Consider the following 17,682-nt stretch of genomic DNA (forward strand, 5'->3'; position numbering starts at 1 on the left):
CGTGATCTTCCTGTCTGGGTTGGCGCCCCCCCTTGGTTTGTGCTGTGGTGGAGATCTTTGTTGGCTATACTCGGCCTTGTCTCAGGATTATAAGTTGGTGGTTGAAGATATCCCTCCAGTGGTGCGGGGGCTGTGCTTTGGCAAAGTGGGTGGGGTTATATCCTTCCTATTTGGCCCTGTCCGGGGGTATCTTCGGATGGGGCCACAGTGTCTCCTGACCGCTCCTGTCTCAGCCTCCAGTATTTATGCTGCAGTAGTTTGTGTTGGGGGGCTAGGGTTAGTTGGTTATACCTGGAGTACTTCTCCTGTCTTATCCAGTGTCCTGTGTGAATTTAAGTATGCTTTCTCTAATTCTCTCGTTCTCTCTTTCTTTCTCTCTCTGAGAACCTGAGCCCTAGGACCATATGTCAGGACTACCGGGCATGACGACTCCCTGCTGCCCCCCGTCCGCCTGGCCTTGCTGCTATTCCAGTTCAACGGTTCTGCCTGCGGTTACGGAACCCCTACCTGTCCCAGACCTGCTGTTTTCAACTCTTAATGATCGGCTATGAAAAGCCAACAGATTTATTCCTGATTATTATTTGACCATGCTTGTCATTTATGAACATTTTGAAAATCTTGGCTCTCTCTAATTTTCTCCTTCTCTCTTTCTTTTTCTCGGAGGACCTGAGCCCTGGGACCATACGTCGGGACTGCCGGGCGTGGTGGCTCCTTGCTGTCCCCAGTCCGCCTGGCATTGCTGCTGTTCTGCCTGCGGTTATGGAACCGCCACCTCTCCCAGACCTGTTGTTTTTCAACTCTTAATGATCGGCTATGAAAAGCCAACTGAATATTATTCATGATTATTATTTGACCATGCTTGTCACTTATGAACATTTTTGAACATCTTGGCATAGTTCTGTTATAATCTCCACCCGGCACAGCCAGAAGAGGACTGGCCACCCCTCATAGCCTGGTTCCTCTCTAGGTTTCTTCCTAGGTTTTGGCCTTTCTAGGGAGTTTTTCCTAGCCACCGTGCTTCTACACCTGCATTCTAGCTGTTTGGGGTTTTAGGCTGGGTCTCTGTACAGCACTTCGAGACATTAGCTGATGTACGAAGGGCTATATAAAATAAACTTGATTGATTGATTGATTGACAGTAGCACTCACATTTGGACACACGTACTCATTCAAGGGTTTTCTTTATTTTTACTATTTTCTACACTGTAGAATAATAGTGAAGACATCAAAACTATGAAATAACACATATGTGACCCGATTCAGGAAACTAGGCGTATGTCGCAAGTCACGACTTCACAGGAGAGCCGCTTGAACGTAAAAATCAAAATGCGTTTTTTGGCAGAAATTCCTTCTCGAACTTGTGAACTTTCATGTGCCTTAATAACAAACATGTATGCCACCTGTAAATACAAATACAATTGTTAAATTACGAGCCTTGCTGGCTAAGCCACAGTAATAGTAAGCAAACTTCTCACTAGCCATGATAGTCTGAGATAATGAGTGGGCTGGACATGCAGAGAGAGGAGTTCGGATTGGTCCGCCATATTGAAGTTATCTGGCTATTTGAACTCGTCAGTCTTTTTTGGTAATCCTGCCGAACGGCGCTCTAAAAAAAAATGTTTTGTATAGTGGAGCTGCATAAGTGTTGCTCTCCGTTTTCTGGAGAAAATCAGTGGAATTAGAGTATGATAGCTAAAGAAATGGAGAAAACACCTGTCTCCGGATTACATCTTCAAACCGTGCAACCGTGGTATGGCATTCCTGACAGGGAGACACGTCCATGATGCACCATTTCACATTTTACCACATAAGACCGAAGGTGGTAAGTCACATATGGAATGATGTAGTAACCAAAACAAGACCAACCCCCGTGTCTTTGTGAGACGCAGAGTAGGTGAACGGATGATCTCCGCATGTCTGGTTCCCACCATGAAGCATGGAGGATGAGGTGTGATGGTGTGGGGGTGCTTTGCTGGTGACACGGTCTGTGATACATTTAGAATTCAAGGTACACTGGCTACCACAATATTCTGTAGCTATACGCCATCCCATCTGGTTTGCGCTTAGTGGGACTATCGTTTGTTTTTCAATAGGACAATGACACAACACACCTCCAGACTGTGTAAGGTCTATCTGACCAAGAAGGAGAGTGATGGAGTGCTGCATCAGATGACCTGGCCTCCATAATCACCCGACCTCAACCCAATTGAGATGGTTTGGCATGAGTTGGACCATAGAGTGAAGGAAAAGCAGCCAACAAGTGCTCAGCAAATGTGGGAACTCCTTCAAGACTGTTGGAAAATCATTCCAGATGAAGCTGGTTGAGAGAATGCCAAGAATGTGCAAATCTGTAATCAAGGCAAAGTGAGGCTACTTTGAAAAATCTAAAATATATCTTTGCACAACACACTTCTACCGGACCACTGAGGTTGCACCTGCAAAAGCCCCTGGCAGGATCTTAATTAGCATGAAATAAAGGTGCACTTGATTAAGCTCACCCAGTGCAATGGGTAGGTAGAGTTCACTCTTTAAAACCATTGGATTTGTCCATGATGCGCAAACCTCCAGCACACCAGCTGAATGAAATCAAGCGAACTTGATCTCAATTGGGAAATTGGACCAATGGAAATTATGTTCAGTGGCTTGCAGATGTACCTAATTAACCAGCCAGATTAGAAGGGTCTAGGATTCCTTTGTAAGGCGCAGGAAAAAAGACAATCAGATACAATATCAGGGATCTCCTGGTAAGGCTTCTGGCTACTATTAGTTTTGAATACTGAGGTTTTGATGAGAAAAATGGCTGTGAGTTTTGAAGTGACTTTGAGGTAAGTTGTATGGCTCTAGTTTGTTTCCCTTGTCTTCCATGTTTTACAGGCAGTTGTATTTAACTGACTAGGATGTTTTTATTTTTATTTAGAATTTCTTGGATTTGTTGCCTGCTAATTGGAGGGATAACCTGTTATTCTCCACCTAAAGGTGTGTTTTGTTCTGCACATTTAATTCAGTAAAAGTAACACTGTATAAATGGCCGAACTTCAAATGTTGGCTTTTTACGATTTGATACTTTCTTTTCTTTTGTAGGTAGTTATAGATATATTCCCCAAAATCAATTAAAAAGAACTGGCCACAATGCAGCGGAAGCTACCGGCTCCCGTGCCTCGGCAGGTGAAGCAGCCACCCGTAATGCCTCAGCAAGCATCACGACTGGCCCAAATACCTTAGTTGGAGCAACCGGATCCCGTGCCGCAGCCACAGAAGCAGTCACCCACAATGCCTCAGCAAGCATCACGACTGGCCCAAATACCTTAGGTGGAGCAACCGGATCCCGTGCCTCAGCAGCAGAAGCAGTCACCCACAATGCCTCAGCAAGCATCACGACTGGCCCAAATACCTTAGCTGAAGCAACTGGCCACAATGCTTCATCAAGCGCTTCGACTGGCCCAAATACCTTAGCTGAAGCAACTGGCCCAAATACCTTAGGTGAAGCAGCTGGCCACGGCGCCTCGGCAGCGGAAGCAACTGGCCACAATGCTTCATCAAGCGTCACGACTGGCCCAAATGCCTTAGGTGAAGCAAATGGCCACGGTGCCTCGGAAGCAACTGGCCACCATGCCTCGGCAGCGGAAGCAACTGGACACAGTGCCACGCAAGCAGCCACCCATAATGCTTCATCAAGCGTCACGACTGGCACAAATGCCTTGGGTGAAGTATCCGACTTCCGTGCCTCAGCAGAAGCAGCAACCCATAATGCCTCTGCAAGTGTCACGACTGGCCCTAGAAATACCTTAGCTGAATCAACCAGCCACTTTGCCTCATCAAGTGCGGAATCTGGTTCAAATGCCTCGGCAGGAGCCACAGGCGCCCTTGCCTCGGCAGGAGCCACAGGCGCCCTTGCCTCGGCTGGAGCCACAGGCGCCCTTGCCTCGGCTGGAGCCACAGGCGCCCTTGCCTCGGCAGGAGCCACAGGCGCCCTTGCCTCGGCAGGAGCCACAGGCGCCCTTGCCTCGGCAGGAGCCACAGGCGCCCTTGCCTCGGCAGGAGCCACAGGCGCCCTTGCCTCGGCAGGAGCCACAGGCGCCCTTGCCTCGGCAGGAGCCACAGGCGCCCTTGCCTCGGCAGGAGCCACAGGCGCCCTTGCCTCGGCAGGAGCCACAGGCGCCCTTGCCTCGGCAGGAGCCACAGGCGCCCTTGCCTCGGCAGGAGCCACAGGCGCCCTTGCCTCGGCAGGAGCCACAGGCGCCCTTGCCTCGGCAGGAGCCACAGGCGCCCTTGCCTCGGCAGGAGCCACAGGCGCCCTTGCCTCGGCAGGAGCCACAGGCGCCCTTGCCTCGGCAGGAGCCACAGGCGCCCTTGCCTCGGCAGGAGCCACAGGCCTTGAACAGGAGGGCCAACTCCTCAAGAAACATGGATTTTAGTAGCAGTGATGTCTCTCAGGATTTTGGGTCTGACGGTGACAATGAAAGCACCCAATGTTTCAGCTCCAGCAGCGTTCAAGGCAGCATCTTTGAACAGTCAGTTCTCATCCCAATATAGTTACAAATCGGTGTATGAGAATGGCAAAACTTTCTACTCCCAAACCTGCCACACCACTGGAAGGTTATACCTTTTTGATAGCGGAGATGCTCTCAAGGACCGTAGTGACGTTGACATCTCTGAACCAAGCATATCCCCACCTGCTAAAAACTGACAACCTGCTAAAGGAACCCCACCACAAGGGAACAGCTACTGGGATGTAATGTACATTTTTTTACACTCATCTGAACTTTTGTTCTGATTTTGAAATCCTTTGTACTAATCATCTATCAACAGAATTGCAATGGTAGATTCATCCTTTGGATGACAATTCCGAGTTGTTGCTGACACTTTAAGCTTCCACTGGATGCTTTTGCATCGGCCATAGTTGCTGCTGCTCATGCTACCCTGCATTACTTGTAAAACAATAAAATATTGTACCTTTAAAAGTGCCTCCTTGTGTTTTGAAATGCTGTGTTTAATGTCTACCTTTGGCTTGCTGGTTGAGAACAGTGTTAGTTGCCAGTGCAATTTGTAGTAAAAGGGAATGTGGTTCACAGTTCCTAATCTTTTGGATTTCAAATATATAATTTATTTGTATCTTTGCTGCTGGTTGACAAATCCCAAGATTGGCTCTACGTTAAAGCCACTGACCACGTTTACATCAATATTCCGTTACTCTGAATACTGAAGTACGTATTTTGTGTTTTACAAGAACCTGAGAAAGCTTGTACCCCGGAGATGGGCTGCTGTGGCATGTAAACCTCTGAATTCTGTTTTTGTGGTATGCACAGGCTCCGTTTCTCATCTCATGGTTGTCTGACTGTCAAACAAATCATTTTAAAGTGGGCTACCTGCTCAGTTTGATCCACCATAACTGAGCTTAACGGCTACTTTCACCCCTAATTTAGACAGGTTTCTGCTTACTTACATTAGGTAGGCCATTTGTCAACTATAGTTTAATACATGCAGCTTCTTCTGTCATAACTTGTTGCCCCAGAAGACGAAAGTAGTGCTCACAAATGTCTTACGTTGATAGAATGAATGCATTAGTAATCTTAACAGGTAACATTATTTAAGGACCAGGTAGCATGCTAGAACAGTGGAAACATTGGTCCTGTGCCAAATGTAATTCTGACAGATTTTAAGGAAATGGAAGCTGAGAATTGTTACTTCAGTTAGTCTTGGGTGTGTATTTTATGTGGATGAAATGCTGTCTGCTTGCACATTACACGTGCATTCACATTTTCCCCGAGACGCTAATAAATATTTATCCACCCATGTTCCCAAGACAATGTAAAGATACATTTTTATCATTTTACTGCAACTGAAGTTAATATAAACTCTGCAAAAAAGAAACGTCCTCTCACTGTCACCTGTTTATTTTCAGCAAACTTAACGTGTAAATATTTATATGAACATAAGATTCTACAACTGAGACAAACTGAACAAATTCCATAGACATGACTAACAGAAATGGAATTATGTGTCCCTGAACAAAGGGGGAGACAAAATCAAAAGTCAGAATCTGGTGTGGCCACCTGCTGCATTAAGTACTGCAGTGCATCTCCTCATGGACTGTACCAGATTTGCCAGTTCTTGCTGTGAGATGTTACCCCACTCTAGCAAATTAACACTGGAGTGATAGATGAGCAGATGAGGATGTGCAAGTAGAAATACTGGTGTGCAAAAGAGCAGAAAAGTAAATATAAACAATAAGGGGATGCAGTAGGTAGATTGGATGGGCTATTTACAGATGGGCTGTGTACAGCTGCAGTGATCGGTAAGCTGCTCAGATAGCTGATGTTTAAAGTTAGTGAGGGAAATATAGGTCTCCAACTTCAGCGATTTTTGCAATTCATTCCAGTCATTGGCAGCAGAGAATTGGAAGGAAAGGCGGCCAAAGGAGGTGTTGGCTTTGGGGACTACCAGTGAGATATACCTGCTGGAGCGTGTGCTACGGGTGGGTGTTGTTATCGTGACCATTGAGCTGAGATAAGGCGGAGCTTAACCTAGCATAGACTTATAGATGACCTGGAGCTACACTCTCGAGCGCATAGTCCTGCCGTCAGTGTCCATATTTCAGTTACTATTCCATTTAACCCATCACGTAAATGAGGAATATTCTGTTTATTCATGGATAAAGGGATACTCATGAGCGGGATATCAAAAGTGCATGTAAAGAGCTCATCCCGAATAAGACCGTATGTGGGATATGAGCTACAATCCAGACTGCTGTGTTAACATGGTCAATGTCCAGTGGGGAAATGTCAGACCTTACTCATACAGTATGTTCATACTTTAGATGTAGTTATAGGTAGGAATCAAATAAAATTGTATTAGTCAATTGCACCGAATACAGGTGTAGACCTTACAGTGAAACACTTACTTACGAGCCCCTTAACAACAATGCAGTTAAAAACAAATATGAATAAGAAATACAATTAACAAGTCATTTTTTAAATTTATTTTATCGTTATTTTACCAGGTAAGTTGACTGAGAACACGTTCTCATTTGCAGCAACGATCTGGGGAAAAGTTACAGGGGAGAGGAGGGGGATGAATGAGCCAATTGTAAACTGGGGATTATTAGGTGACCATGATGGTTTGAGGGCCAGATTGGGAATTTAGCCAGGACACCGGGGTTAACACCCCTACTCTTACGATAAGTGCCATGGGATCTTTAATGACCTCAGAGAGTCAGGACACCCGTTTAACGTCCCATCCGAAAGACGGCACCCTACACAGGGCAGTGTCCCCAATCACTGCCCTGGGGCATTGGGATATTTTTTTTTAGACCAGAGGAAAGAGTGCCTCCTACTGGCCCTCCAACACCACTTCCAGCAACATCTGGTCTCCCATCCAGGGACTGACCAGGACCAACCCTGCTTAGCTTCAGAAGCAAGCCAGCAGGGGTATGCAGGGTGGTATGCTGCTGGCTGTTAAAGAGCAGCAGTAAAATAACAATAGCGAGACTATATACAGGGGGGTACAGAGTCAATGTGCAGGTGCACCGGTTAGTTGAGGTAATATGTACATGTAGGTGGAGTTATTAAAGTGACTATGCATAGATGATAACCATAGAAAGTAGCAGCGGTGTAAAGGGGGGGGTTGCAAATGCTCGGTCCTCTCTTTCCTGTAGTCCACAATCATCTCCTTTGTCTTGATCACGTTGAGGGAATGGTTGTTGTCCTTGCACCACATGGCATGGTCTCTGACCTCCTCCCTATAGGCTGTCTCGTCGTTGTCGGTGGTCAGGCCTACCACTGTTGTGTCGTCGACAAACTTAATGATGGTGTTGGAGTCGTGCCTGGCCATGCAGTCATGAGTGAACAGGGAGTACAGGAGGGGACTGGGCACGCACCCCTGATGGCCCCCTGTGTTGAGGATCAGTGTGGTGGATGTGTTGTTACCTACCCTTACCACCTGCGGGCAGCCAGTCAGGAAGTCCAGGATCCAGTTGCAGAGGGAAGTGTTTAGTCACAGGGTCCTTAGCTTATTGATGAGTTTTGAGGGCACTATGGTGTTGAATGCTGAGCTGTAGTCAAAGAATAGCATTCTCACATGGGTGTTCTTTTGTCCAGGTGGGAAAGGGCAGTGTGGAGTGCAATAAAATTGCATCATCTGTGGCTCTGTTAGGGCGGTATGCAAATTGGAGTGGGTCTAGTGTTTCTGGGATAATGGTGTTGATGTGATCCATGACCTGCTTTTCAAAGGACTTCATAGCTACAGACGTAAGTGCTACGGGTCGGTAGTCATTTAGGCAGGTTACCTTAGTGTTCTTGAGCACAGGGACTATGGTGGTCTGCTTTAAACATGTTGTTATTACAGACAGGGAGAAGTTGAAAATGTCAGTGAAGACACTTGCCAGTTGGTCAGCACCTGCTTGCAGTACATGTCCTGGTAATCTTTTAAGCCCTGCGATCTTGTGAATGTTGACCTGTTTAAAGGTCTTACTCATCGGCTGCGGAGAGCGTGATCACACAGTCTTCCTGAACAGCTTTTGCTCTCATGTGTGTTTCAGTGTTATTTGCCTCGAAGCGAGCATAGAAGTAGTTTAGCTCATCTGGTAGAATCGTGTCACTGGGCAGCTCTCGGCTGTGCTTCCCTTTATAGTCTGTAAAGGTTTGCAAGCCCTGCCACATCCGACAAGCGTCAGAGCCGGTGTAGTACGATTTGATCTTAGTCCTGTATTGACGCTTTGCCTGTTTGATGGTTTGTCGGAGGGCATAGCGGGATTTCTTATAAGCTTCCGGGTTAGCGTCCCGCTCCTTGAAAGCGTCACCTCTAGCCTTTAGCTCAGTGCAGATGTTGCCTGTAGTCCATGGCTTCTGGTTGGGGTATGTGCGTACGGTCACTGTGGGGATGACGTCATTGATGCACTTATTGATGTAGCCAATGACAGATGTGGTGTACTCCTCAATGTCATTGGAGGAATTCCGGAACATATTCCAGTCTGTGCTAGTAAAACAGTCCGGTAGCTTAGCAGCTGCTTCATCTGAACACTTTTTTATTGAATAACACTGGTGTGTCCTGCTTAAATTTTTGCTTGTAAGCAGGAATCAGGAGGATAGAATTATGGTCAGATTTGCCAAATTGCGGGTCAGGGAGAGTTTTGGATGTATCTCTGTGTGTGGAGTAAAGGTGGTCCAGAGTTTCTTTCCCTCTGGTTGCACATTTAACATGCTGATAGAAATTTGGTAAGATGGATTTAAGTTTCCCTGCATTCAAGTCCCAGGCTACTAGGAGCGTCGTCTCCAGGTGAGCGTTTTCCTGTTTGCTTATGGCAGAATACAGTTCATTCAATGCGGTCTTAGAGCCAGCCTCAGTCCGTGTTGGTATGTAGACAGCTACAAAAAATACAGATGAAAACTCTCTAGGTAGATTGTGTGGTCTACAGCTTATTGTGGGATATTCTACCTCGGGAGGGCAATAGCTCGAGACTTCCTTAGATATCGTGCACCAGTTGTTATTTACAAAAATACATAGTCCACCGCCCCTTGTCTTACCTGACGCCGCTGTTCTATCCTGCCGGATAGCCAGCTGTATGTTGATAATGTCGTCGTTCAGCCACGACTCCGTAAAGCATAAGATATTACAGTTTTGAATGTCCCGTTGGTTGTTTAATCTTCCGCGTAGGTCATCTATTTTACTTTACAAAGACTGCACGTTTGCTAGCAGAATGGAAGGAAGTGGGGGTTTATTTGATCGCCTACTAATTCTCAGAAGGCAGTCCAGCCTCTGGCCCCTTTTTCTCCACCTTCTCTTCACACAAATCACGGGGATCTGGACCTGTTCCCGGAAAAGCAGTATGTCATTCACGTCGGGCTTGTCGGATTCGTTAAAGGGAAAAAAATTATTCTGCCAGTTCGTGGTGAGTAATCGCAGTTCTGATGTCCAGAAGTTATTTTTGGTCATGAGAGATGGTAGCGGCAACATTATGTACAAAATAAGTAAAAAAATAAGTTCCAAACAACTCAAGAAACGAACAAAAACACAATTGGTTGGGAATATGTCAATTAACTTAAATATTCTCTACACGCAACAGATCGTCTTTGAACATCTACATTTTTCTAAACCAAGTACTGTTGCTGAAATCATTCACTAACTGCATATTATGAGAATGCTGACCTTCAATTTATCTATTCATTGGAGGGACAACCTGTTATCCTACAACTAAAGCTGTTTGTTATACACAAACTAATTAAGTAAAAAAAAAAGCATTTGTATAGTTCCAATGACTTCAAATTCTGGAATGTTACTATTTTGAACTTTTTGTCTTTGTTTTTTGTCTTTGTTAAATTATAGATATATTCTCCACACTTCATTAAAAGGAACCTGCTCCTATGTCCCAGCAACAAAAGGAGCGGGCTCGCATGCCTCTTCAGCAGAAGCAACCGTCCACAATGACTCGGCAGAAGCAACCGTCCACAATTTCCATCAGAAATCACCTGCTTGACTCGCATTACAAATACCTGGACAGCAAATTTACACTTGTTAAAACTACAACTTGTTACTTGTTAAAACTACACCTTGGCATCACATCTTTGTATTATTAGCCTTTCATGTTCAGTCATATAACCAGACTATATCTACAGACAGTTAATGTACTGTCACATGCCTCTGTTGATATCTATTTCCCATAACCCTGTCTTTCTCTTCGTCACTCGCTCTCTCTCTTTTTATTTTTCTCTTTCTCTCTCACACAGACAGCAGTGGGTCTGTACCAGTCAGAGGTGAAGGGGCACATCCTAGTCTTCATCAACAGGGGGAGTGGTGACTATGAAGTGCTCAAGGACCGGCTAGGAGCTCTGGCCCCAGAGTTTGTTGAAAAGGTGAGAGCAGGCAAGCGTCTACTGGACCTGAAAAGAGCAACTCACCAAAACCTCTATTATATTGGCTATTTGATTCAGATCTTAAGATAATGTCCCTAATCCACTATTTGGAACAAGTTATTTTGAATCAACTCTTTAATTGCAGCTTGAATTGAATTTGTAAATTGATTCATTAGAGTCAGATGTTTTGAACTGCTCTGTGAACTGTGAAAACCCTTACCAAATGCAGGAGATAAGGAACTGCCCATCAACAAAATTCATATATATATTGAACTACTCGTCCAATAAAACCACTGATTTTAGTTTTAGTTTTGGTTGCAGAACGTTTTGCTACGCTGTGCCCTACTGAACATAACTATGATTTATTTGTCACAGTTCCTGTTTGTGCTGGTAAACGGGCTGAAGTCCAATGAAAAATCTCTGGGCTACTTCGGCCTGATGTCACGTGACCTTCCCCGGGTGGGCATTTACGACGTGTCAGACATGAAATGGCTCATGCCCGAGGGAGAGATCTCCACTCACTCATAAGAGGCGATCTCAATGTCTGAGGTGAAAACAAACCTAAGTTCAAATAGTATTGGTTTTCTTTCAAATGCCTTTGGGGGTTGATTGAGCCTGCCTGGAGTGACAGATGAGAGCAGCTAAAAAAGTATTTGAAAGAAACAAATTCATTTTGAACCCATGTCTATGGAGCAGTATACATTTCAGTGGCTTTGATAATATATAGAAAGCAGCAGTAAATTATACTGAGTTGCCTCTATATAATCTATCTACATTGCTTCCCAAATACTTTTTCCTTCATTTTAGGAGGTGAAGCAGGCAGTAGTACCTTATCCTAAAACTGAGTTGTAAAATAAACAAATAAATGAATGTAAATAATTAGCTTTGTGACAATAATTGTGTCTTTTTTGGAGTCAGTATTGATTTCTGCCTGAATCTTATGTAGGCTATGTGTGTGCTCTGGTGGGCATGGTGTGTGTTTATGTGAGGGCAAGTCTGCCATCTGCGAGTTGACAACAGCTCAGTGGCTACTCACCACTGAGATTTTGGATGTGATGGTTACAATCACAACTGACTGACCTCAGTAGACTAATAGGGCCTGGAGGGTCTAACAGAGAAAGAAGAATTGGAATCTGTCTTCAGAAAAAATAACAGTTGAGGATTTCAAATGCAATCGCAAAGAAACAACAAATACAATAGAATATGATGCAGTATACTACAATACAATACATCTTTGTGTATTTACATACAAATGCTACATTTAAGTGCAGACCTGTGTTCAAAAACATGTGTACTTCAGTATCTGGGTTATATCTGGGTTATAATACAAATTGTATTATTTGACAGTATTTTCAAATACTTATTTAATACATTAGAGTGTTAATTAGTGTGTGATTTTGAGTTTTTCAACACTTTCCAAGTTTATTTCCAAATACATAACATTTAACTTATCTTTTCAAATAAAAGATCAGAATACTTACTTTGAATGTATTTGAAATTAATTGAAATAGTCTATATGTCAACTGCATATACTTGACAAAAATCTGCATAAACTCCAAGTTTCTGCAATTGCTCTTCACCAACTTCATCCTGCAGCCATCACCTGTCCTGTGGGGGCTCCATTGTCAACCAATCATTAGTGTTTTTGTTTGACCCACGTGAACACAGACATGACTGAAACAGGGACCAATTTGCTGCAGTTAATGTGTAGCCTACAGTGCATAAATGAATGATGTGATTGAGGCTCTCTCTCATTTATTGTATAATGTACACACTAATTATTTCAGTTTGTGAATGGGTGTTGGAGACGTGTTTTTTTGACATTATAAAGGAAACCTTTTATAAACAATGGCAACACTGTCATTGTGATCTGAGCCTTACTGTTGGATAAAGACATTAGTATCCGCATTTCGGTTGTCGCAGATGCACCTCTCCTGACTTTACTTCTTGACTTTGGTCTACAGTCAGTTGCTTTAGCCCTACCACTCAAATCAGCCCTACTATATGTTTGCCTCTGAAAAATTAAAGACTCAGATCATCAAAAGCATATGTGTGTGGTGTGTTTGCATAATGTGAGTTTTTAATTGGAGTCTTTCTGAATTCAGAATTTGTCCAAGATGTTGCACTATGTGCAACTGAAACATGTTAACCATCTACTGTTGCTATGCTGAATGAAATGCACTGTTTAAAAGAAAGCTGTGTAAAATAATGGTTCCTAACTGCTCATTTAGCCTCTAATCTTCAAGTGAATTTTGTACAAGCAATAATTTAAACCGATCAATGAAGTGCCAAGACAAAATGTGTTCCCTACTTTAGAGCAGGGGTGTCAAACTCATTCCATGGAGGGCCTAGTGTCTGTAGTTTTTTTTTTTTCCTTTCACTTAAGACCTAGACAACTACTGTAGGTGAGGGGAGTAATTAGTGCCTTAATTCAGCAATCAAGTACAAGGAAGGAGCTGAAAACCCACAGACACTCAGTCCTCCGTGTAATGAGTTTGAAGTGTGCTTTAGAGTAAGGGCTGTCAAACCTGTCAGGAACTCAATTAGAGAATCAACCACACCTGAGTAAATATCTGAATTTCAAATCAACCCCTAGCCCCTACACCTACCACTTAGTCACTTATGGGCATTTGAAACGATCAGATAGGTTAAAGCAATATGGAAATTGCTTCACCTTGCCTTCTGATAGGCTGGATGCAATTGTGGCCATATTGCTTATACCTATTCAATCATTTCTGATTCACAGAAGTGTTTAGTCCAGGGTGAAGGATTTAGGGGTCAATTTGTAATTAGGACTCAAATGTAATTCAGGGGCTTACAGCTGACCTTAATTATCCAATGACATTAGAAGGGTCTGGGATTTGATTTAAAGGAGCAACCAAAAAGGCTGCCAATTCTGATTACTGGGGAGGTTTTGAGGTGCAAAATGGCCGTGATGATTAGAATCGCTTTCAGGTAAGTTTTTAAAAGTATTGATCTAGTTTGTTTCCCTTGTCCTTCAGGTACCTATGTTTCTAACATACTTTTCCCCCCCTAAGAGTTTCTTGGCTTTGTTACATGCTAATTGGAGGGATAACCTGTTCTACATCAAGTAAGTTTCTACACATTAATTTCAAATAGAAGTTGTGGTTCCAATAACTTCAAAGGCTGGCATTTTACTTTACTTTTTTTCTAACCTAGGTGATGGGAGTCCTGCACCAGGTTCTGATGCCGCATGGCTCTATGCAGGCTCACTTAGGTCTAAAGGATATGGTAATAACTCTCCAACAGCTCCCTTACAAGCACAGCTGACCGAAGAGCAACAGAAACATCTGGCTGCCATCCTGCAAAAGCAACTGGCCCCCATGCCCCAGGCACCTCAGAAAATGTTGTATCCAGCTCAAATGCCCTTGCAGGAAAAGCAACCGTCCGCCATGATCCAACAGCAGACTCTACCGGCCAGATATCCTAAGCAGCCTAAAGGAGTGTTGTATACTGCTCAAATGCCCAAGAAGCAACCAGCTACTGAACTTCAGCATCAGAAGGAACAGCAAGTGTGGTATCCAGTTAAAATTCCCCAGCAGGAAAAGCAATCAACTACTAGTTCTCAGCAGCAGAAGGAACTGACCACCATGCCCCAGAAGCAACCGGCTCCAATGCCTATACCGCAGAAAAAACCAACAGCTATGCCCCAGCAAGTATGGTATCCAGCTCAAATGCAGCAGAAGCAACCAGCCCTAATGCCTCCACCCCAGAGCAACCGGCCACCATGCCCAAGCAAGTGTGGCATCCAGCTCAAATGCCTCAGCAGCAAAAGCAACTAGCTACTAAACCTCAGCAGCAGAAGCAACTAGCTACTAAACCTCAGCAGCAGAAGGAACCGGCCGCCATAAACCAGCAACCACAGCAAGTGTTGCATCCAGGTCAAATGATGCTAAAGCAACTTACTGCCATGCCCCAGCAAGTGTGGTATCCTGCTCAAAAGCCCCAGCAGCAGAAGCAACCGGCCGTTGAACCTCAGCAGCAGATTGAACAGACCGCCATGCCCCAGCCACCTCAGCAAGTGTGGCATCCAGCTCAATTTCCCCAGAATCAACCAGTCCCTATGCATCAACCGCAGAAGGAACTGACCGCCATTCCACCACAACTGTTGCAATCTGCTCAAAAGCCCCAGCTGCAGAAGCAACCGGCCGCTGAACCTCAGCAGCAAATAGCACTGACCGCCATTCCCCAGCCACCTCTGCAAATGTGGCATCCAGCTCAATTTCCCCAGGAGCAGAAGCAACCAGCCTCAATGCCTTTACCACAGAAGCAACCGACCGCCATGCCCCAGCAAGAGTGGTATCCAGCTCAAATGCCCCAACAGCAACTGGCCCCAATGCTTTTACTGCAGAAACAACCAACAGCTATACCCCAGCATGCATGGTATCCAGCTCAAATGCCCCAGCAGCAGAAACAACTGGCCACCATGCTGCAGAAGCAACCAGCCACCATGCCCCTGGACGTGTTGCATCCAGCTCAAAAGTCCCAGCTGCAGAAGCAACCAGCCGCTGAACTTCAGCAGCAAATTGAACTGACTGCCATGCCCCAGCCACCTCTGCAAATGTGGCATCCAGCTCAATTTCCACAGAAGCAACCAGCCCCCATCCATCTACCTCAGAAGGAATTGACTGGCATACCCCAACAACTGTGGCAAACGTCCCAACAGCATAAGCAGCCGGCTGCCATGCTTCAGCAAGTGTGGCATCTGGCACAGAAGCAACCGGCCCCTATGCCCCAGCAGCCTCACGACGTGTGGTATCCAGCTAAAATGGTCCAGAAGCACTACAAAAGCACTGAAGATGGTGCCTCTGGTAGCTCTCAGGCCAGCACCGTTGAACAGTCGGATGTCATCCCAATCTATTCCTACAGTTCCAAATCACACTACGAGAATGGGAGAACTGTCTTCTCCCAAACCCGCTACACTCCTAGGGAGCCTATGCTGGTTGACAGTGGAGATACTCCCAAGGACAGTTATGTTGGCATTGGTGCACCAAGCATATATCCACCACTAGTGAAGGATTCTGCAAGGTAATGGGTAACTTTAACCTGCTCTGAACTTTGCTCTCTGAATTTGAAGTCCTTTGTACTAACCATATATCTATCAACAGGAAAATGTAATGGATTCATCCTCTAGAATCTCTAACTGTGAGAATTGTTTCTGACATTGGTTACTTAACATTCTGTGTTGCTGACACTGCAGTTCTTTCTGCTTTTGTTTCAACCAGGAAGTTGCTGGTGCTCTTGGTGCTCTTGCTGCTCTAGCATGATGGAATCAATAAACAACTTTACTTTAAAAAATGCCTTGTCTCTTTGAGATATTGGTTCTCATATCCAATGCTTGCTAATTGAGAACAGGTGGTGTGCAGTCTGTAGTAAAAATGACTAATGTTCAGTTAATTCTTTGGTTTTCTAATCTTTTCACCTGCGCTACTGGTTGTTCAAAATAAAAGCTTGGGTCTACATAAGAGCATTTGTCAAGGGGTGATTTGTCAGACATTCCTCATATGTTCGTACTTTAGATGTAGGCATGCATTGTAAACAGGGAGACGGTCTTCAACCTCAGTCTAAGCTGTTGGTAAGTAAGCTAACATATAGGGAACTGTTTTTAGATGATCAGACCATGGCTCATTTAGCTATTAGAATTGAGTGACCTTTTGGTTTCAAACTTGCATTTGGCCTTATACTATAGCCCATACCACAAATGGCAAAGTCAAATCAGTTTAGCAGTGTCTGTTCCATATCTAGATGGCTCAAATGTTATTTTGGACATGTCAACCCCTGTTGCCACATCTACCTCCATACTTCTGTTTGTATAGGTTACCGTAAGATGTGTCTTACAATTGGGGGGTCAGAGGGCAACGTAATTATGTTCGGGAGTCAATTTTCTGTAATGGTCCTAGTTTGTAGGCCAAAACGTTCTGACGCTATAGACGTTTTTGAGAGGTCTGACCAACACCATTGTAGCTCGGCCCCTGTCCACCGCAGATGCTTAAGGGCGACCAGGTGGATTGAGACGAAGCTAGAACGTTTTGAATGGGCTGCAACAGGATTTTGATGGGGCTTTTTACATTGACGTGCCTCAATACTCTTCACCTGTAGCCCATTCCTCCTCATCCATTTATTGTACCTCAGGCTCCTAAAGAATGGATCCAGTGTAAGAATGGATCCACTCTGCCTGGAACTGTTTAACCTATCAATAACCTATCAATTAACAAATATAATCTGTATGGACTGTCTTCAGCCTTGTACATTTTTCTTAACCAATTATTAATTTAACTGCGTAGTATGAGAATTCAGCCCTTAAATGGGTCCATTAAGTTCCAAAGAGGAAGCTGCTAGGCACTATAATGGAAGTTTAGCTAGCATAAGATGTCACCCAACTTTTGGACTACTTGACATATTTGCCTGTTGTAGTTGACTGTTTGGCCACAGACTCACGAACATGAATGAAATTGTATATTGTCACGACTTCTGCCGAAGTCGTTGCCTCTCCTTGTCCGGGCGGTGTTCGGCGGTCGACTTCACCGGTCTTCTAGCCATCATCGATCCATTTTTCATTTTCCATTGGTTTTGTCTTGTCTTCCCACACACCTGTTGTCAATCCCATTCATTACCTGTTGTGTATTTAACCCTCTGTTTCCCTTCATGTGTTTGTCAGAGATTGTTGTATGTCAAGTGTTTTATTAGTGTATAGGTGTGCGACGGGTCCTCGTACCTATTTTATTTGATGTATGTATATTTTCTTGTGTTTGGAGCATGTCATGGACATTGATTAAAAGTCTCCATATACACTTCATTTACTCTCCTGCGCCTG

General features: G+C 44.5%; 2 protein-coding genes across 3 annotated transcripts; both read left to right on the forward strand.

The window, feature by feature from the left end:
• The first annotated feature begins 2,683 nt into the window (after positions 1-2,683).
• LOC129839263 (circumsporozoite protein-like) lies at positions 2,684-10,422 on the forward strand. The gene is made up of 4 exons (XM_055906573.1): positions 2,684-2,825; positions 2,918-2,976; positions 3,082-4,013; positions 10,321-10,422. The coding sequence occupies exons 1-4, from the start codon at positions 2,788-2,790 to the stop codon at positions 10,420-10,422; spliced, it is 1,131 nt and encodes a 376-aa protein (XP_055762548.1). The 5' UTR covers positions 2,684-2,787.
• A 3,323-nt stretch (positions 10,423-13,745) lies between these two features.
• Positions 13,746-16,335, forward strand: LOC129839742 (uncharacterized). 2 transcript variants are annotated; one of them, XM_055907352.1, is made up of 4 exons: positions 13,746-13,802; positions 13,886-13,938; positions 14,028-15,896; positions 15,977-16,335. In XM_055907352.1, exons 3-4 carry the CDS (start codon positions 14,527-14,529, stop codon positions 15,984-15,986), a joined length of 1,380 nt encoding a protein of 459 aa, XP_055763327.1. In that variant the 5' UTR covers positions 13,746-13,802; positions 13,886-13,938; positions 14,028-14,526; the 3' UTR covers positions 15,987-16,335. The 2 variants fall into 2 exon arrangements, with proteins under 2 accessions (XP_055763327.1, XP_055763326.1); XM_055907351.1 differs by having other exon boundaries at positions 16,094-16,335.
• Positions 16,336-17,682: the final 1,347 nt, after the last annotated feature.

Source organism: Salvelinus fontinalis, chromosome 40 (genome assembly GCF_029448725.1).
Source record: "Salvelinus fontinalis isolate EN_2023a chromosome 40, ASM2944872v1, whole genome shotgun sequence".
NCBI lineage: Eukaryota > Metazoa > Chordata > Actinopteri > Salmoniformes > Salmonidae > Salvelinus > Salvelinus fontinalis.